At 26.8% G+C, this 22,286-nt stretch overlaps 1 protein-coding gene across 5 annotated transcripts in view; it reads right to left on the bottom strand.

Annotated features, from left to right (window-relative positions):
- LOC107452612 (Utx histone demethylase) overlaps positions 1 to 22,286 on the bottom strand; it is a 129,960-nt gene that overhangs the window by 6,418 nt on the left and 101,256 nt on the right. For 4 of the 5 annotated variants that reach the window (XM_043054385.2, XM_016069136.3, XM_016069138.4 and 1 more), the window contains 16 exons: positions 19,066 to 19,241; positions 17,958 to 17,992; positions 16,884 to 16,977; positions 14,404 to 14,629; positions 13,951 to 14,123; positions 12,860 to 12,941; positions 12,407 to 12,500; positions 11,858 to 11,956; positions 10,984 to 11,091; positions 10,351 to 10,440; positions 9,211 to 9,315; positions 8,713 to 9,057; positions 7,222 to 7,782; positions 5,215 to 5,314; positions 2,734 to 2,939; positions 2,530 to 2,603 (listed from right to left, as the gene is read on the bottom strand). In XM_043054385.2, coding sequence (XP_042910319.1) covers positions 2,530 to 2,603; positions 2,734 to 2,939; positions 5,215 to 5,314; positions 7,222 to 7,782; positions 8,713 to 9,057; positions 9,211 to 9,315; positions 10,351 to 10,440; positions 10,984 to 11,091; positions 11,858 to 11,956; positions 12,407 to 12,500; positions 12,860 to 12,941; positions 13,951 to 14,123; positions 14,404 to 14,629; positions 16,884 to 16,977; positions 17,958 to 17,992; positions 19,066 to 19,241 — 2,568 coding nt within the window. The remainder of the gene's footprint in view (positions 1 to 2,529; positions 2,604 to 2,733; positions 2,940 to 5,214; positions 5,315 to 7,221; positions 7,783 to 8,712; positions 9,058 to 9,210; positions 9,316 to 10,350; positions 10,441 to 10,983; positions 11,092 to 11,857; positions 11,957 to 12,406; positions 12,501 to 12,859; positions 12,942 to 13,950; positions 14,124 to 14,403; positions 14,630 to 16,883; positions 16,978 to 17,957; positions 17,993 to 19,065; positions 19,242 to 22,286) is intronic. The other variant, XM_043054393.2, reaches the window with a different exon arrangement.

The raw sequence follows: 22,286 nt of genomic DNA, 5'->3' as shown, positions 1-22,286 counted from the left end.
TAAAAAAAGAACTTCAACACAAATTGACATTAGAACGTACGTATTTACAGATTAAGTACAAAGAAAAGCTTGTTAAGACAGAGTTACAGTTCATAATTGGTAATTTTTTTTTTTTTTTTGGCAAAATAACTTAATTGGTGATAAATTGTAAAATTTGATAAACTCTTGATTAAAATTTTTTAAGGCTTTACAATACATTTGACAAACTAGTTACTGCTAAAAATTACTTTTGCTATAGCAAAATCTCAATTTTCAGTTTCTTATTACGATTCCTATATATAAGCATTTCTTCCCTAAATAGTAGGCCTTACATATTTGACACAAATTAAATGTAGTAATTGCCGTATGACACAAATAATTTGGAAAATCACTATTTAAATGTTTAGAAATTTAATGTAAGGAAAATTATACTTTGATGCCAAAAAATTTAAAAAGAAATAATTTCTAAACTTCATTGTACTGAAGCATGAAAGAAGTAAGTTGTTAATTAGGCAGAAATCAATCTAACACCATTTATACTTAAATTCTAAATTTTTAACTTAAATCAGCCATCACAGCAGATATTTTCAAAAAATTCAGAATTAGGTTTATGCACTGTAGAAATGAATAGATAAAAACTGATACCATATTATTTGCTGACAGCTTTTTTTTAATGGTATTTTCAATAATTAAACTATTACAGTAGTTCTCAGTGTGTTCTATTGATTTAGCCGGATATTAAAATAATATATTTGAATAATATGGGTTAGTAACGGATTTCAATATTTTCACTACATGCTAAAAATTAATTAATCAATAATCTTCTAATAAGAATGCCCCAACTTTGGCAAAAAAAAAGAGTATAGAAATCTATATATATTAGAATCTATAATTTTTTTCTAAAAATAAAAAAAGAACACTGGGAATTAGTAGAAATAAATTAAGCATTAGTTCAATATTTTTAGAATTTGCCTTCAGGTTACATACAAAATTCATATAAGAAAATTGCAGAACAAATAGACTTATAGCTATGGAAATTATATTAGAAGGGTGTGATCATCTTTTAACTTCAGTGAGTTGACACCCACGTGGTTACTATGAATCTATTTGCTTATTTTTATGTCACAAATTGCTTATACAAAGATCTGATTTTATTTATTATATTAAAAAATTTTCCTCTCATAAAGCTAAAGTGAGAAATATACAATAGATATGCTTTAGAGATAACAAAGAAAAGCATGATTAACATTTAACCAAAAAATATGTTATCTACATTCTAATTTATACGAGGGTTGTAAATTAAATAGTGGCAACTTAACCTTGAAACTCACAGAAGGGCGGGCATGCGCAAATAGGATATGGGAGCGGTGAGGTGGCGCTGTTGTCGATGTGTAGAGTGCAAAAAAACAGTCGATCTGCTTAGAAGGGTAGTTGTTGCGTGGCGTTGAAGTGAGGAGTTTTGTTTCCATCGCTCTAAAGCATGTTTTCCAAAGGTGATCAGCGGTCGTGGCTTTGGCACCGGTATGCACCCACTTGGAGAGATACCACAATGAAGGAGACGCATTTTTGCAGCGTATTGTCGCCATTGATGAGACATGGGCACGAGCCTATGAGCCTGAATTAAAGCGTCAATCAAATGAATGGCGTCACCAAGGTTCGCCACGTCCACAGAAATTTCGACAGGAACCCAGTCGGGTTAAGGTTATGCTGATTGTGGCATATGACTGGGACGGTGTGATTCTCACACATGCTGTACCTGAAGGACAAACTGTCAACGCAGATTACTATTGCCAATTTCTACAGCATCATGTGATGTGGCTATGAGACGCAAACGTTCATTGCACAACAATCTCCCTATCGTATTGCATGACAATGCTCGTTGCCATGTCGCAAACAAAGTCACTCTCCTATTGCGACGGTGGTAGTGAGAAATCCTGGAACACCCTCCCTAATCACCCGACATGAGTCCTTGTGACCTTGATCTGTTTTCGAAGTTGAAGAAACCTCTCTGAGGTCACCAATTTCATGACGTTTCATCTGCACTCCACACAGTAGGGCGCTCGGTGGCTCACATCAACACCTTGCCACTGGTCTACAAGGCTTCCCGACATTTGGCAAAAGATTATAAGCTTTGCTGGTGATTATACAGAAGGCATGTAATGCAATTGTACTTGTAAGTTCATTAAAAATTGATTTATACCTATGTTGCCATTACTTAATTTACAACTCTCGTATATGAAACTTTAATGTAAGCATAAATAATTTAATTAAACCTTAATTTCTGCACTGTTATAAAAATGAAAAAGAATTAAAATTTTATTTGTTAAAAAAAGGTAGGAAAACTTGAGTAGGAAAATAATTAAAATATCACTAAAATATTTTAAAGGAAAGAAATTGTACCTAGAAGCTGATGAGTTAGAATCACTATCTGATTCTCGCACTGCATGGTTACATGNAATTAAAATTTTATTTGTTTAAAAAAGGTAGGAAAACTTGAGTTGGAAAATAATTAAAATATCACTAAAATATTTTAAAGGAAAGAAATTGTACCTAGAAGCTGATGAGTTAGAATCACTATCTGATTCTCGCACTGCATGGTTACATGAAGCTTTATCTTGTTCCTCCTAAAAATATAAAATTCAAAGATTAATAATTTGAATTCTTCGAAAAATATTCACGTTTAAAAATATAAATGTTAAATTTCTTAATAATAATAAAATCTGCAACATGAAGCAAAAAACAAAATTTACTTACACGTAATGACTCCTGGAATGAAGATGCTTGATACTGAGCGTAACGAGCAATGGATGTATGAGATCGATGACTTTCACAGCGCCAAACTTGTCGTTTCCGTTCTGGATCCCAATTTTCATCAGAAGCTTGCATTAGTTGTGTTCTAACTTCAATGGTATGATCAGGATTAGCCTCAACTAAAGTTTTGGTGGAGAATAAACCAAGGTCTGAAAATAAAAACATTCAATAAGAAAATAATGAAAATATAAATGAGAATAAAGAACTCAACAGTGCACGAAGCAATATAAAATGTATTTAAAAAATCAGTGTTTAGAAAAACTGTATCATGTCAAAAATAAGATTGATAGTTAATTTTCTTTATTAGTTCAAGTTTTGACAGCATAAATATTAAAACTAAATATTTTTATTATTCTCAGATACAGAAACTCACAATGTATTTTAAAAATCAGTGTTTAGAAAAACTCTATCATGTCAAAAATAAGATTGATAGTTAAGTTGTTGTCAGTTAAGTTGTTAAGTTAATGTTAAGTTGTCAGTTAAGTAGTTAAGTTGATAGCTAAGTAAGATAGTCTTGGTTCTAGTTTTGTCAACATAAATATTAAAACTAAATATTTTTATTATTCTCAGATACAGAAACTCACAACCTCATACATAGAATTCATGTTTACTGTAATTAAAACAGAATGAGTTTAAAGCTACACACTCTAAAGTTTAATGGTCCATAAAAGCAACAATATGAGAACTTGAGTAAATTATCACAGAGATTAGTTGAAATGTTTGCTTTTATTTTAAGCAGATAAACTTCAGACATAACAATAAAGGTTCAAAATGCCATTTCCAGGCTTCGTAGTTGCATAAAAATCAGAACACAATCTGGTCATTTTTTGGTATGATTTGTCAATCAAGACATTTGAAATATATACATACCAGTTAATTTTTAAAAATGGGAAACTAACAGCTAAAAAAATTGAGCAATCCTCCCTCAGCTTTAAAAATTTCATTTTGTGTAAAAGACAACACTTATTCTAAAACAACTAGGACTTATAGTGTATCAAAACTAATACTATTACAAAATGAGTATTGAATTGCCCCCCAAATTTAGTGACAATTTTCATGATTTATAGAAATAATAACTAGGATCAGAAAATACAGTGCAATACAACATTACTTCATATTTTTAGATATTGAAGACTGTTAGTGAAAACTGGAAATTTTTATTTTCAACAAAAGTTAAGCAAAATTAAAAGCATTGAGGGAAAAAAATAGTTTTCATAAGAAGGAAATTTGCTGGAAGAGTGGCACCTTTGCCTTTTCTCTTATCAGGGGTCTGTCTAGGTTTTTTTTAAGAGGTACTTATTTTGTGAAAATGTAGACACAATTTATGATAATTTAAAAGTTATATTAAAAAATCAACACAAAAGGTAAAATAAGAAAATATTTTCAAAAATTGTCACTACAAATAAAAATAATTTAAGATTGTAAATTTTATATATATTTTCCCAATATATTCAAAAACAATTTCACTTAAGTTGATTTTAATAAAAACATGCATCTACCAGCACTAAAAGTTATTTTCATTATGAGAAAATTTTTGACTGGGTCACACACAAAGTTTCACAGAGAAAAAAATATTTCACAGAAAAATAAAGGTCTACTAGAATAAATTTAGAATAATGTTTAAAATAAAAGTTCCAATTTCGACTTCCTTTAAAGTTTACAGAGAGAGAGTCTCATTGTTTCATTTAAAAAACCTTGCCATAAAAATGGCACTATTTGACCAAACACATGCTATCTATTCGCAGAAGACAGCTGGAGGAAAAGCTGTATAGGGAGGAAAAGTGCTTTTCTTAAAAAACCAGATGGTAAGCAAATTCTCCCGCTACAATTCTCCCGATAGCAATTCGTGGGAGGGTTTCATTGCTAGTCAAAATGGGTAATTAACCCGGATGAAGCAATTAATGCCTAAATTCGGTAAACTTGCAAGGAACTTGTCTGATGCAAGCTTAGCATAAATTTTACTTCTGATTTTTCTTTGTTTTGATTTGATATTGTTTTCTTTTTTAAATATATAATACGATGTTTCTTTTCAAGTCGCCTGCTAATTTATACTTAATTTTTTTTTTTTAAAAAAAGTTGAGATTTTAATCAAATATTATATTTAACGAATGTCAAGTTTTCTGAAAACATATTTTTAATTGAATGTGGTTATGCATCTGCTTTTCTTTATTTTAGTTTTTAATTGATACATCCCACAATTGATTACATTTCAGTAACGCAATTTAGCACATGTTCAAAAATTACCTATGGCGAATCTTTAAATCAATCAAAAATAAATAAAAATTAATAAATCCATTACTAAAGAAAATATTAACTCTTTTGTTTAAAATTAGTTACCTTAGGGTTTGGAATCCTTTTAAAAATTAAAAATTTCAAAAAATTGGCTACATGTTACCCAGCATACTTGCTGAATGAATAACTTACCAACTTTTAAAACACTTGTTAAACCACGTATCACAGCAATGGGATGGGCCAAACAAAATTCTTGTAACTGAGGTGAGAATGCATCTTTCTTGTTTTCCAACTGAAAAATAGAAAATAATATTGTTTTTTAAAATTATAAGATTAAAAAGTAGTCAAATTTTATGATTATTTAAGATTTAATAATTTATGATAATTTTAAATAATTCTAATTAACAGATAAATCAATATACAGTGACAATAAAACTTAACATTAGACTTATTAACTGTGATCATTAATATTTAATGTCATAAAATTCTTTTTATCAATACATATTTTGTGATCAAATAAATTTTGATGCTTTGAATTAAAATGTTTTACACAAAGAATTTAACAAGCTCTTAAATCCAAAATTCTGGGCCAAAATATAAATTTAATCCATGAAAGATTTGTAAATATGGCAAATAAGCGATTCACTTAACTCTTAGTATGCCATTTTGTATTAAAAAAAAAACAAACTTTATGAATATCAAGCAGCAACACTCACTTGTAAAAAATATCTCTGTTTCTAAAACTATTTTAATTTTAAATTAGCCTTTCCACTTTAAATTGACTTCCAGTTAAAGATTTTGAACCATAAAAATCTATCCAAAATTACTATTTGTCTTTAAAAATTATAATGCATATTTGAGTGTTATACAGGTATGCAATATGTTAGAATGTATAAATCGGTGCATTAAAATTGCCTACAATTCCACTAACTACTTCAGTTTTTTAAAATATTGCTTTAAATATAATAATAATTTTCTTGTACTTTTATAAAAATTGCAGAGCTAGTTAATTTTTCACTATATGTTTGCTTCTAAAATATATAATTTGAATGATTTTATGAGTTAGACACATAGCTAGGTGGCAATATTTAAGAAGGGGGTCCAAATATCTTTTATACAATGTCTGACTATATATATACAATCGGACTTCTATATAACGAACTTCCATTTTGCGAATTTCTTTATTTTGCGAATTTTTTCAAGGAACCTAGAACATTTAGGAAATTTTTTTGTAAAGTAACTTCCAAATAGAGAAGTGAATTTTCCATTTAACGAACTTTTCTTTAAGATCCACTTTCCCTATCTCCCAAAATATTTCAGAACATTTTAAACTTGTAAATGCATTTTATGGGGGAAATAACCATGAATTGAATTTCGAAGCCACTTAACTTTTAGAGAAAGCAGTAAAATCACTTTCTGTCTTTGTTCACATTTCAAACGAAAAACTCTAAAATAAACAACAAAATAAACAGTAGTAGTTTTTATCAGTAGCAATTAAACTTTAGAATGCATGTGGTAATGTATGTTTAAAATTACTTTTTATAATAAATGCAGCTATAATTTTATGCATAAATTTAGCTTTTTTTAGTTGAAAATGTATATAGCATGATTGCGTAACACTGGATAATGTTTTGTTCTATTCTTGCTTTCCATGCAGATTTCTTTTATGATTAAGATTTATAAAATAAATAGTAGATACTACTATAGAATAAAAAAGGTGCATCCATTGCTATTATAATTATATCTAGTGTTTATGAATTTGAAACATGTATTGCGTTGTTTAAGTATTTCTAAAGATGATTTTCTATTTAGCGAATTTTCCATATAACGGGATTTAGCGACTTCGTTCAAGACCTTCTTAGCTATGTCCCTGTTCATGAGTCTTGACTTGTACATAAATCTTATCTTTTATTTAATTAATACAATTACCTGTTATAATTAAAGAGTATTGACATATTCCATATTTTCAAATAAAATAACTCAAAATCAATAAAAAGGCAAAATACTGAAAACAAAACAGAGTTCAGATATAGAAATTAACACAGCAATAAAATATGCCTTAATTTATTGTTATATATCAAAGTTAATTTCTGAACATCAATAATATGCAGGCTAAACAAATTAATTTAAGATTTCATTATGTTATGAAAAGAGTTAAAAACTAATTTAATTTCATTATTAATGTCATAAGATACTCACGTATACACTTGGAGTTAGAGGTAACAACTGTTCTTTAGGTACAGGAGGATAAGGAGGTTCAGGAGGAGATGGGGGTGGACAAAGTTCAGACATTATACTAAAATTTGAGACACCTGATAAGCCATTTTTCACAATTCCTTTGCAAGCAGCTAATAATTGAGATGAACTCATATTAATGGACAAAGAACTTGGACAGAGAAAGTCTCTTGTGACTTTTATTGAATCTAAATCTGGTTTTGATTCTTCTACTTCTATTTTCTCTTTTATTGTTTCTGATTTTACATCCTGTGTTAAATTGGTAAGTTTTGATATTGGCAGTGTAGCATTAGAAGAGTTTTTTAAGGCAACATTATCAGGCTGGGATGTTTCTTTTGATTCAAGTGCACAGTTTTCTTGCAAAAGTTTTTGGTTAGCTTTCTTTTCACTTGAAAATTGCAATAGAAGATCTTCAGCCACTGAAGAGGCAATATCCTTTTGAGAGAGTAATATTTGAAGATCTTTATCACTTATGGCTGTACACAAATCATGCAAAACTACAGTTGGCTGCGATGCACTAGGCAACTATAAAAATGAAACAAATATTCACTTTGTCAAAAATTTAATAACAAATTAAAAAAATGTTACATATTACTAAAAAAAATAAAATTATGTTCTACCATAAAGTGCTAGACTTTGTGGGCAGTTGAGTGTTTCTTAGACTGTTGCAAACATCCCATTGAGCAGTAAATCAGGTACTACATCTACTCATAAATATTTACGAACACAGCACGATTTATCTAAATTGTGTGAAGACGAATTGCATTTTGTAATTTTTAAAAATGTACGATTATGAAAAGCGGTTTGTAGCTTTAAATTGCATGAATGTAAACCGCAATGAATAATTTTAAATTGTGATGAGAATTTTGAATCATGATGAGTGTTTTTATATTGTGATGTGTAAATTTAAATTGTGTGACTATGAATTGGGGTTTTAAATTGCTTAAATGTTATCTTAAACTATGTTTACATAGGTAGGAAGAAGTGCAAATTTTTTTTTCTAGAATTCAAAAAACTTTGAGAAGACCGAAATTTCAATTTTTATTAAATTGAAAGAAAAGCGGAATTCCGCCAAAAAGCAGAAAAACTTTTAACTGAAAGTAATTTTTTTTTACCCATTCATAAATGACACCATGCAATTTCCTCGGTATAAGTATCGTATCCCGCCATATTTTATTAAAAAATTAATTAATGAATATAATACAATTTTAATGAGAAATATAATACATTTTTTAAATCAAACTGAGTCAAAAATTTTAATTTTATATAAAACATGAAATTCATAATTGTTTTTTGTGTTATTAATGTTAGCAATAACTTAGAAATTCGCAAAATGATATCCGATGCTGTTATTCTTCTCGGCTCGTCAGAGATAGTGGCATCAGATTAAGTGGCAGAAATACATTACAAATTTTAACATTAATTCCTAAAACATAAATACATGAAACAACGTACAAGAGGTGTCCCAATTGTTCTTGATCCAGCAAGTTGATGCAATTGAGTGTTTGTGCCCTGTGATGCCTTTGAAAGAACAGAACTATTTGTAGTGGGTGTAACCTGGCAGGATTGTGAAATAAGAGGATTTGATACAGTTCTTGTTTGAACACTGGCCGGATTAGATTGACTAATGGGAGTATTAGGCAAGTCTGTGCTTTTCCCATCTGGATGCATTGGAGATGAAGAGGAACAAACTTGAGAGACAGTGGAATCAGGAGACATATATCCACTTCGTATAGAAGAAGTAGTTGTTATTGTTGCTGTACTTAGTACTTGTGTGCTAGCAGAAGTAGGACCAGGTATCTGTTACACATAACAGGATTATATTTTTACAAGTTCTAAAATAATTTAAATAGTATGCAATAATATAATATTACAATAATTTTCTGATTATATATTAACAAAATGTATTTTTCTTATAATTTTTTATAGAGTTAAAAAAAAAACATAAATTACTTGGCTTTGTATGAGCATTTTTTGTTGCTGCTGATGCTGTTGCATATGCTGATATTGTTGTTGAAGTTGTTGATAAAGATTACGTTGTTGAGAAGATAGATTAGCCTATATTACAGGGAAAATAAATAACTTAATTTTAATTGAAACAACAAAGTAGTTTCAAAAATATTTTAAATTACAATGTAATAAAGTCAATTAATGCTCAGCCAGGAAATCTGTAACCAGAAGTTGCTTTTTTCTTGCACTAAGTTTGTTGTTTTATTGATCATACAACACTATTCATGCTAATTTTCAGTAAAAGTTTAGTCAATTTGAAATTCAGTTAATGTTCAAAAGCAAAAAATTTTTTTATCTTCTTTACTTGCACATGTTTTGAAAACTCATAATGTTTCAACAGAAAATTTTAAATATCAGTATTAATTATTTAAATATTTAATTGTAATTAGAATAATTAAAATATTTTAATTCCAAGATTTCCTCACATGTGCTATTAAATTTTTTCCCTTCGTTTAGCTGTTTAACTGCCAATGAATATTTTACACGCTTTGGTAATTTTCGAAAATAGAAAGTTCAGTTCAATAGAAAAAAACTCAATGAAATGCTTATTCAGAAGAGATATCAAATATAATTTAATACTCAGTATATTTAATGCAAAGTATATTTATTTAGTGGTATATTTTAAACAAATTATTTAAAAACAATAGACAAGTTAAATTATTTTACACTCTAATAACATACAAGAGTAAAAGTTGCATCACTATCTGTTCATTACCTTACAGGATGAAAATCTACACAAATTTCTTGTTTATTAAAATTTCCTACAATTATTTAAGTTAAATATTAATTTGAAACTTAATTTAACCTTTAGATTGAGTAACCAAAACCTAAAATGATACTGCTATATTTACTTACCTACATCATATGAATTTTTTTCAGTAAGTTTAGAATAATAAACAATATAGCAACTAATACAATTATTTATTATGACAAATATAAGATGTTTTTAACGAGGTAAAAAAATTAAACCTATTTAATAATTAAAATTTAGATAGTGATTAAAATTTAAATATAACCCAAAATAAAAATAAACAATCTTAAAAAATAAAATATATTTTACATGTTATAAGACACAAATCTTACTTGATTTTGTTGAAAATAATTGAGTAGTTGTAATTGTTGAGGATTCAGATAAAATGGCGGTCTTACATTAGATTCAGGATTTGAGTTAATCTGAAAGATGAAACATTATTGAAATAAGAATTATATATAAAAAAAGGGAAAATATCTGGTTCAGGAAACATTTATTTAAAATCAATTTAAAAATATAGTACATTACATTGTCCAAAACTAACTTGGATGCACTGATCATATTATATAAGTTCAGCGCTTAGTTACAAAATTTTTTCTCAGTCAGCCAATGTTTGATAAAGTATTTTTCTTTTTTTTAAGTGATCAAATTATTAAATAGCAGCAATAAAAGGATAAAAATTTGAAGAATGATTATGCAGAACTTCAAATTTCAACTTAACCGTTTTTTAGTGTTAATTTTGAAGAATAAATTAGTTCTTGTTGGAAAAAAAAATTATTTATTAATGCTGAAATTGGAGATAACTTTTGCATTTTTAAAATTTCTTGGCAGTAATACCACAGAGCTCTCTTATTTATAAGATATCAGAAATATTTACAGTTTAAAACACATATTTAAAAATAAATTGAATATGAAACAGTCTAATAACTTTAAACTTCAATAAAAAAAAAAAGATAGTTACTCACATTTGTTTGAGGTAAACCAGGGGTAAGTTTTATTCTTTTAGGAGGGGGTTGTTCAGGGGCATTATTATTGACTGTGTTTGTCTGAACCTGGACCTGATGTGGCTGACCCTGAAAATTTTAAGATGCAAAAAAAGCACTATTACAAAAATTGAACAGACAGCATAATACTAATTTTTTAAATAGAGATAACAGTCCAATTTCGAATATTACACACTCAACACAGTAAAAGGAAAGAGTGAAAAAAGAAAAAAAAAGAAGAAAAACAGGCCAGTGATTTGTACATTAATACAGCAAAAAATATTAGACACATATAAAATTTTATCAATAAAGCTTTAAGAGATTAAACTAATCCTCAGAAATAAATGTCATACAGTTATTACGTAAAATGACACATTTGATAAATTTTTACTGCATTAAGTGAGCACCCTTTCAAAACTCAAACAGCCCTTTTCTGTGAGGAAGCACTCTGCTCTTTTATATTCCTAGAGAGAACTTTACTACTACTACTACCTACTTAGACATGCTTTATATGACATATCACCACTCAATTTGACTCCCACATATGTGAATGTAATATTTTTAAATCTTGTAAATGTATATTATATTCTAATGCATAATAGTATCCTTCCCTCCCAATTGAAATCAATCCAGATTTCAGCTCATAAAAATTGGTATTTTTTAAATTTTTTATTTTAGAAAATTGCATTAGGATTAAGTGATGAAACACTTTGCAATAATCAATTTAAAATGATTTGAAGTCACAATACAACTTTATTATAATAATTAATATTAAACTCTCTACAATGACATGAAATTAATTTATACAAAAAACATTACTAAAATTATAACAATTAATATGAGGTGTTGCCAATACCTGCGCAGTTTGATTAGTTGTTCCTGGAGCAACACATATAGGGTGTTGAGATCCACTACAAGATTGTCTCTGGTTTTGACCAGCAGCACTAATTCGATTCTAAAAAGAAAAATTCATTTATAAAAAAGAGACCAAATGGGATTGCATAAAAGTAACTAACAGGTTCTTTAAAAGAAAATATAACTACCAATATCAAGTCAGAAAATTTTAGTATTAATTATATGAGCTGAAGATAAAACTTTTAGAATAATTTTAGAAACTTTAATTTACATGTTTACTGAGCAGCTTACTAAAAAATCCAAGAAAGTTTACAACATTTTTGTATGTTTCTTTAAACTTGAGAATAAGTGTAATATTTTCAAGATAGTCAGGTACGACAATTATGACACATTTTTATCACAATTTTAATCTATGTACAAAATTCTCAATGGCTAGCAAAGTTCTTAAGTTTAACAGCATAGTCATATCACTACACGTTCCAAGATATTTTTTTAAAGTTTGTCACAAAAATATTATAGATAAATCATGAGAATGAGATAAATCACTTACAACTTGTCCTTGAACAGCTGCATTCTGCCTTGACGCCATCTCTTGAGAAATAGGGAAATTCCAAGCATCTTCAATACATGGCAGTTTAGAAGATCTGGAGATTTCCAAACACATAGAAAAGAAAAAAAAAGATATATTTATAGTTAAAGATAAATATGAATTCCTAAAAAAATTGGATGTATACATATAAAGAGAATATTTAACATTAGGTAGGAATATTTAACATTTGGTAAAAATATACATATACAAACGCACACACATGCATATATATATAAAAAGAATTTAGAATATAGCAAAATATTAAAATAAGATATCTTCATAAAAAGATAGGAAAATTAAAATGGCATTCTTTAAAATATTTTTTTCTCTTTTTGTATCTTGCTACCCCTTACTAAATTTGTACTTTATTATTTAAATGCTGTGTACATAGCAACATAGATTTACTTCACTTACCTTTGAGTATTACTAGACGGAGAAACAGAAAGCTGATTCTGCAAAATTTTTATTCTGGATGAAAGGTTTGGATTAGCTGGGCCTGCAAATTTAATATTAGAATTAGTGTGCTATGATATTTAATATATGTCAGACACTATTCTGAAAATTAAGATTATATTCTAATCTACACATAGTTAAAGAAAACAAGACAAAATTATATTAATTTATTTTTACCACTTTTACCAATTCCAAATTAGGAATCCAATCCATAAATTCGTTTCGAAAAGTATTTCAGCCTGATATGAAGCATACTTCATTCAAGACTAGTTTAGACAGTGCTAGGATAGAAATTTAAAATAGGAACAATATCAGATGAGTAGAAAAAAGTTAATATATAAAACTGAAAATTAAAATTATTAAATTAATAGGATATAAAGGAACAGGAAATCTTACAGGTAAATTAATCCTACTATTTTAAAGAATCTAGATTTTAGTGTTATTTACCTTATTATCATAACAAAAACAACATCTGAAAATCGCAAAAGCTCATTAATTAATCATTAAAATAATAATAAGTTTCCACTAAAATATATGAAAATTGAAATAACAAATAGCCATATGAGTTCTTATTTATGTATTTATTTATTTTTACAATGTAAATTTACAATATATTAAATTTGCAATACAAATTTTACGACTTAATTTTGCAAGTAAGCATTCAAAAAGGATATTTCTAATGAGAATTTCTAATTTTTTCTGTTTAACAAGATCGGCATTTATTTCTTTATTTTTTCATTATACAGATTCATAACAAAAAAATTTTACTGTATCAATGAACAAAAACTGTATTATGAACAAAAACTTATTGCAATTTAAAATAGAAATTACATTAAGTTTTAAAAGGTTTTTTTTTCAGTGCTTTGATTAAAATTTCTCTTACATCTAAAAATGGTTAACAATAAATAACAAGTTGACATAAAAGAGATTAAAAGGTAAATTTTTAGATAAGATATAAAAAAAACTAGGTCTTATTATATATTTCTATTGTTGAACATGGCTAGCAAACTAAGAATTTTATATAACATATGAATGTGGAAAAATACATTCACCTTTTCCATTACTTGCGTTCAAATAACATTTCAAAGCATCTTGTGGTTGATTGCAATTTTCATAAAGAATTCCCAAATTTGTCCATGCAGGAGTATGGGATTTGTCTAACTGGACCGAACATATGTAGGCTTGAAGTGCATCCATAGGCTGTTGAAAGTTTTGATATAGGACTCTGCAATAAAACAACCCTTTTTGAAGAAAAAAAAATTGAGCCAAATTTAAATAAAAGGCGAAAAAGAATTTTCAGTGCAAAAAAAAAGTTTGTATAATTACATGACCTACTGCACTGTTTGGGTAAAAGTGGAAGAAGCCACTTTAAAACAAACAGTTAGTAAAAATGTAAATTACAAGTACTCCTTAACAGCATTATTTATCAATAACGATATCAATAAAACTTTAAAAAAATCTTATGTAATCATTAAAACAAACTTTTGTAAATAAACCAGACTCACCCTATAGAGCACCAGGTATCAGCGTTCCCCTCGCTTTTGTCAACACTGCTACGATATGAGACAAATGCATCATGGACTTTTCCTAAGCTTGAATATGATCGACCAAGAAAATACAAGGATTGACCATTAGTTGGATCTGCTTCTATAGATTTTTGTAAATAATGAAGAGAAAGTGCTTGTCTCTGAGGTTTGTCACCTAAAGCTTCAACAGTGTGATGCATCCAACCTAAAATGTTAAAGAAATATTATAAATGAAATTAATACATTAACATCAGGGGTTTGAACTCTTAATTGTCAAAGACATTTGTAAATATGTAAAATTTTGTAGTTGAGAAACTACAATTTCAATTATTATGAAACTTAATTGTATTACTTAAAAAAAAAGATTAATTTAGATCATTTTTTAAGATTTTAACTAGTGATAACAAAAAGCAAAATCTTTCTTAAGTAATTAAAAAAAATTTAAACAAGCCTTTCTTACATCTTCATATATACTATCTACTAATAAGAAAAATCTTTTTCTTTTTTTCTAATACATGTAATAAGATAATATGCAAGTGCATTTTCTGTGTCTTCTATTGATATTTACTATTAGAATGCATTTATATAGTAAAATGACTTTACATTAATAGTAGAAATATAAAGTTTTTATAGATATATAACTTCTGTCTTAAGAAAGATTTTATTTTCTGTTATCACTACTTTAAATTTTTTTAAAAGCATGACAAATGATGTAAAGTTTTTTGTGTTGTTGCGTAAAGTGATAAAAATTATAATTTAAAAATGTATGAAAATAACTTTTATCAATTAAATATCATCTTTTAAAGTTACTAATGTTACTGAAAAATTAAGACATTTTCCGTTACAATATTACTCCTATTACTAATACATTCTAATTCTTCGGTTACAATTTATATATTTTTAAACAGAATTGAAGTATGAACTACTAAAAAAATAATATATTCTGTCTTTCCTGACGCAAGCGAGATTAGTCAAGTTATTGAATACATAATCATAAAATTTCAAACTTGAATATGGATAAATAATTTTCCCTAAAATCATCTTGTAAAAATTTTAAACTTCTAAGAGCAATAAATACTTGACATATAATCTGTAAATCATGTTTGAAGAAAAAAAAATTTAGTTTATAATGGCTTCAGAAATTTTTTTAAAATTCAAATTAGATAAAAAGACTTTTTAAAAATGTTCATTGATATTAAAGGACCTCTCTAAAATATAATATTAAATATGGAGCTGTCAAACACATTAGAAATTTTTTACACATTTTTTATGTACCTGACTGACTATTCCCATACTTTTTCTACAACATTTTAACTCAATGTCTTAAAAGTAAAAGGTACTTTTTTCAATACAAATGTTCTTTAAAATATTTAAATTTGTTTATGTCATAAAATGTATAAGCTTTGTTTAAGCATGTTATGTCACTTTTTATTTTTACTAATTAAAAAATGTCTTTATAGTTTAAAATTGTATTTTAAACTATANTGTGTGTGCAAAAGAAAATTTCAAAAAAAGTTACAAAATGTGTCAACAGGCAGGGCTGTTTATTGAAAATATCTATTGTATAGCAATGGTTTTTACAGCATGTCACTCCATTATGACTGAAATATTTGCACTAGTGTCTGTTAAATTTTGTATTCAGCATTCAAACATGTTTTATATTTTTTTCAGTGTCATCTGTTGAGAGACTTTGTAACTAAATTTGAAATTTTGAGAGAATATATTCTGGTTACCAAAGTAAAGTGCTACTAACTGAACTTGTTTATCTTCTTTAGTTTATGCTTAATTAATTTGTCAAATCTGCGATCATTTTTAACAAGATTTTAAATTAAATAATAAAAATCTATAATTTTAAAAGGACACTTATAATTAACATTACTGCAATGTTTACCACGCTTTTCACATCATATTCAGAAAAAAAAAATTAAAAATTAAGTACATAATTTGTTGCCAGAAAAATGGAATTTCCAGAACTAAGATTTGTGGCCCAAGTGACAAAATCTCAACAACCTTATATTTACAAACATTTTGCATTATAACAATTGATACATATAGTAATCACTCCATAGATAAAATTTCATAAATTTTAAATTAATGAAAAAGGGAGTTTTGATTATATTCTAAAATTATATATTATTATGAAATATATTTTAAAATTTGATATTATTATGAAATATAACAAAATCATGTAAACATATTACTTTACTTGAAGGAAAATAAACTGATTTTATATTAACCATTGAATTGTCTATCCTGAAAAGTGTTTTTTCTATTTTAATTAATGTAAAAACCATGCTCAACAAGGACATTTTAAAAAATCAAATTCATGCTCATAGCTCAACATTAAAAGGTTGGCATATATTAAAATGAAGCATTTTTAAAATATAAAGCAAAAATAAATAAAATGCTACTTTTTGAAGATTAAATACTTTATTTCAAAATTTTAAGAGAATACATACCTAGTTGCTTTGATGCTTCAGCTCTAACAACGGGAGACAACTCTTTTTGTTCCAAAATCTGTTCATATGTTTCTTTTGCTGCTTTATGCTTTCCCTAAAGAGTAATAAAATTTGTAATTAAAAAATTAATGCTTCACGTTTGTCTTAAAAATAATAAAAACAAAGGGTTAGGTGGGGTGATTGGCAAAACTTCAAAATAAAAGCTTTAACTTTTTATCCATAATAAAATAAAGCCTTTTTTTTTAAATTTCAACTTTTGATGCATACATAAAAATAACACATATTTTGCATATTTAAAAAGCAAAAATGTCACAAAATTACTGTTCATGTAATATATAATGTATAATTACTGTAATGTAATATATAAAAAAATAAATAAATAAAAAATAAATTAACAATTTCTTTTAAGTTATAATCCAAGGAATCATAAAGGACCCAAAAAAAAAGAAGAAAAAAAAAAGAAAAAAAAGATTTTTTTTTTTACACTGCACATAAGAGGTGTGGAAATTAAATAATGAGCCTCATACCTACACAATCAAAATTCATATGCGCCAAATGCGAACAATCAACAGTTATATAGCGTACAAGCCTTCTCTTTTGAATGTGCATCTCCCATATCAGTAAAAAAGTTAATCCTAGCTGTGGTCTATGTATGTAAAAGAGCTGTTGTTTTGTTCAGCCAGATTACACTAAGTTACAATATTCATTATATTACTGACTCAGGTAAATTGTATTTTAAAATAATTGTCTAATGTCTTTTGTTTAAAACATTGTTCACATGTTTCAGTGTTTAACACCCAACAGTCGTATTAATCGTCCTTATAGTGCAACGTGTTGAGTATGCGGTTGAATTATTATATGGAAGCAACTCTGATTTTTTTAATAGCTCGGATTTATGGGAAACTTCAACAATCAAGACTCTACTATTCATATATATACATATTATATACATAAATTTTAGCATTTAATCAAGTATATGTAATGAAATTGTTTTAAGTGAAAAAAATAATATTTATTGATAAAAATATAACTTTAATAAATTATATCAAACATTTTTAATAATAAATTACTCACCTGAACTTCAAACAGGTGTGCAATATGATAACAAACTAAAAGAGAAAAAGAATATGTAACACTGTTTAAAACACAAAATATAATAAAATTACTCTCATTGGGAGAAATATAATTTTAAATTTAGTGTTAGGGTGTTACTTTGCATTAGAATCATTCAATATTCTACATGTTATTAACTATATTTACATTTAAATAGTTTGATATGACAAGAAAAAGATTTTAGGTAAAACTAAATGTATATATAGTCTATGATATTAAAACTCTCCTGTGTACATTGTATGGCTTCTATGAGATATACACCTTAAATTTTTGTTAGATGTTTTCTTTATATTTCCAATGTTGTTATTATTTATTTATTATTATATATTATTTTAAATTTACAGTGTCGTAAACACCTGGAGTATTTTAACAATACCTTAAATATGGCTAACAGTTTTTGATGATTTTAATTAAGGATAAAACTACTATGCCAAATCCCTGTTATACACATTCAACGTCTATCATGATTTTTTCATGTCTGATATCACTAGGGATGAGGCAGACATTTGCTAGAAGCCAGGTCTACTACATCGCCGCTATTTAATTTTTTTAATGTGGTAGCTTACATTTAAGATTATAATCAACATTCTAAGTAAATTTACAAACACATGGTTATTATGTTCTTTTAACTCTTGTTACTTTTTATGTTTTTTTAACTCTGAATAAAACTTAAGATTATTTTTTTAAAGAAAAGTCTAAAATAATTAGCATCATAGATTTTGTATAGGTCTAAAAGAACAAAAATTGCTTTAATTTGATCTGTTCGAATGTCAATAGAAGAAAACATAATGTGCAAAAAAATTAAATAAATAAATAAAATTATCTCATTACGCACATTAAAAAAGTTCTAACACTGCCGTTTTTTAAAATTATGATTAAAAATAATAATGTTAAACTACTGTAATTTTTAAAAAAAAAACAAAATGCAAATTAGTAATACAGGCTATGCATGCATTATTATAATAATTGCTAGCGTTTAAAAAAAAAATTTTACAAATGCATTCAAGAACAAGAAAAAAATGATTGTATTGATAACACCAAACATATCAGTATCTAATTAAAAACATACCTTCAGTTTTCGATAAACTGCAAATATTTGAGTCAGCAAGAACTAATTGGAACTGCTTATAAGATGATTCATAGTCTTCTAACACCTTAAACATGCAACCCAAACGCAAATGAATTTCATTGGATCTAATGAAGCCAGGATCAAGATATAAGACTTCACGGAATATATTGATAGCCCTAAAAAATCAAAAAAAATATAAATATTAATTAAGAGAAAAAACTAATAATGCAATCAATCAGTTAAATATGCATTGTTTTGTTAAAAAATTCGAAAACAAATATCTGCTTTAAGCTAGAAAATTTTTACATTAGCCTTTCTTGCTAAAAAGTTTAACATATGACTTAACGTTTCTAGATAAGCTTAACCATATGCAAGGTGGTACTTTGCTGGAGATAAGACAGGGATAATTGTTTTGAAATATTTGTGATTCTTAATAAAAAGTATATTTTTTTAAATTACAGGATTTGTTGATTTTTTTGTATAAAAAAATATTATTTGTAGTATGTTTCAAATTTGTTTGCAATGTTTAGCAATATATTAGTGGCTTATAGTATTTAAACAATTAAACTAAGAAAATGATTGTATGTTAATATTTTAAAATGCTTATGAAAATTGATGTTTTGAGAAATAAATTCTATGTTATCATTTCTAAACAGGCTTTTTTAAAAAAAGCTTTCCAAAATAAAAACAAGACTTAGTCTGTTTTAGGAAGGTGGAAGGTGCCCCTGCCCACATTAAAATCTGATCCAGACTTCAGCCATTGTCTATGAATAATGACTATTTATATAATGTGCACTAAATATTTTTTTTATTAATTTTAACTTATTTAAAATTAGTTTTGTTATAATAAAAACAATCATTTATGAATAGTATTAATGTAAGAAATACATTAGGTAAAAAGATCCTGTTTCCTGCAACAAAAAAAAATTTAATTAAATTTTACATGCATAAATGATGTCATATTCTTTTTCTAATATTTCTGACCACCTCCTCTCCTTTGTCACTAGACGCCACCCCTAATCAAACCCTCTATACCCTTATTACATGTAACCGTATAAAATATAAACATATACTTGCAATTCAGAATTAAGGAGTTATGGGATCATATTTCAAATTTTATTTATTTTCATAACATTTCTGAGTATTATTACAATAATGATAGCAGCAAAATAGAAATTAATACATAAATAACAGATTATTTAATAATAGTAATTTCAAATAACTTTATTTTAACCAAAATATGTGCTGCCACACTCTTCTTTACCCCCTCCTTTTCCCTCGTCACAATTTCAAGAACATCTTTCCACCTCTATACGTGAAATCATTGTGGGCGACCCAAAAGAAATCAAAATGCATTTGTAAATGAAAAATTCTTCAACAAAAAATAAGCACTATTTTTAAGCTCTCAAATAATGTTTTTTACGCACTTTTTTTTTTAAAAAAAAAAGAAGTATAATTAGGATATGTGCACGAATAAAAATTACTTTTTTCCTCCTATCATTGAAAGTTTATATAAATGTGTGTGTGTATATATATATATACAATCATCCCCACTTAATTGCATATCGGATAATCGAATAACCGGCTTATACGAATAGAATTTAATGGATACTTGTCTTGTTGTTTCTAGCCCCCGCTTAATTGCTTAAAGAAAAGGTATTGAAAAGAAGAAAAAAAATTATTTTAAAGAAATGTTTCACCAGTTGGAATTTTTGGAATGGAATTTTCATTTTTCAGTTAAGAAGATTAAAATACAATAGGTGGTCACTTCAATAGAGACTTCCTGTTCATTTGTTGCTCGACATAGGTGTTAGGGGTATAGTGTATAAGAATAAATCTAACCTTGCTGGCAGTTATACATTGAAGTAAACGAAGGAGGTTTTACCCTTCTTTGATTTACTTCACTCACACATTATTTAGATTGTAAAAAAGGTACAGGGTGATTTGTTTTGCAGTCCCCTCCTGGTGCACTATTAGCTTTGATAAGAAAAGGTAACACACTAACAAACTAGAGCACAGTGTGTCTTTTTCTTAAGTAGATTAATCATTATATAATCCAGTGAACTTTAGAAGACATTCATATTTTATAATGCTTAACACATACATTTTTAATTACAATTGTTTATTGATCATAAAATAGAGCTTATGTAATCAAAACTCCACATTAAGCATTAAATACCATTAAAAAGTAAAATTTCTCAAAAATGTATAATTTAAGCACTGCCCCTTTAATCGAATAACCGGCTTTATTGAATAGAGTTGGCTGGAACAAATGGTATTATTTTAAGCGGGGCTGACTATATGTATGTATGTGTGTATATATATATATATATATATATATAATAAAGACAAAAAGGATAAAAGAAAAAGACAGATTAATGAAGTAAGTACATTTGAATTCGTTGCCTTATAGATTGTATTTTGTATTTGCTACTTAATATGTTCTATCTTCGTTTAAATTTTTTTGAGTGCTCCTCACACTATTGTATTAATATATTTTGCTTCGGCTATATTAATACAATATTAGAAAGCACTCTTTTTTGCCGATATGTGGTGTGAGCTGATGAGATTATATCTCTTCCTTTTTCTTGTTTTTCAGCTTTTTAATTTATTTTATTAAAATTATATTTAAACATTTTTTAAAAATACTTTGTTTAAATAATTTTTCTTCTTCTCTGTTCATAATTTTTTATGCATTTCCTTTAAGGTTTTATCTATATTTTTTAACTTAGTATATATTATATTATATATATATGCTAACAAAGTGTAAAATAATTTTCACAAAAACTTTACATGATCATCTTTAAACAACTAGTTTCTGAAAGAAAGAAAAATCTTTTTTTGATTATATTAGTCACCATAGAAACAATTTATGCACAATTTTAAATATACTACATATTGAGTGGCTTATTCTATTTTTTAATTTAAAATTATAGCTAGTTTAATTATTATTTAAAAATGTTGTAAAGTGTATTTTTTTAAAATTTAAATAAAAGTTATTTGTAAAAGCACATTCAACAAAATATCAACATTATAGATCATACTGAATTTATAAAGATATGTAAAGAATTAAGCGAACTAAGAAAGCTTTAAATTCATATTACTAATGTAAATGAACCCTATTAAATTTTTATTAAAATTTGTTCATTGGTACAGAATTTATTTAATGAAATGATAACAAATTCAATAATTTGGAAGTGTAAATACAAAGAGTAGTGAAG

Source organism: Parasteatoda tepidariorum, chromosome X1 (genome assembly GCF_043381705.1).
Source record: "Parasteatoda tepidariorum isolate YZ-2023 chromosome X1, CAS_Ptep_4.0, whole genome shotgun sequence".
NCBI lineage: Eukaryota > Metazoa > Arthropoda > Arachnida > Araneae > Theridiidae > Parasteatoda > Parasteatoda tepidariorum.
This window is presented reverse-complemented; position numbering and strand designations above follow the sequence as displayed.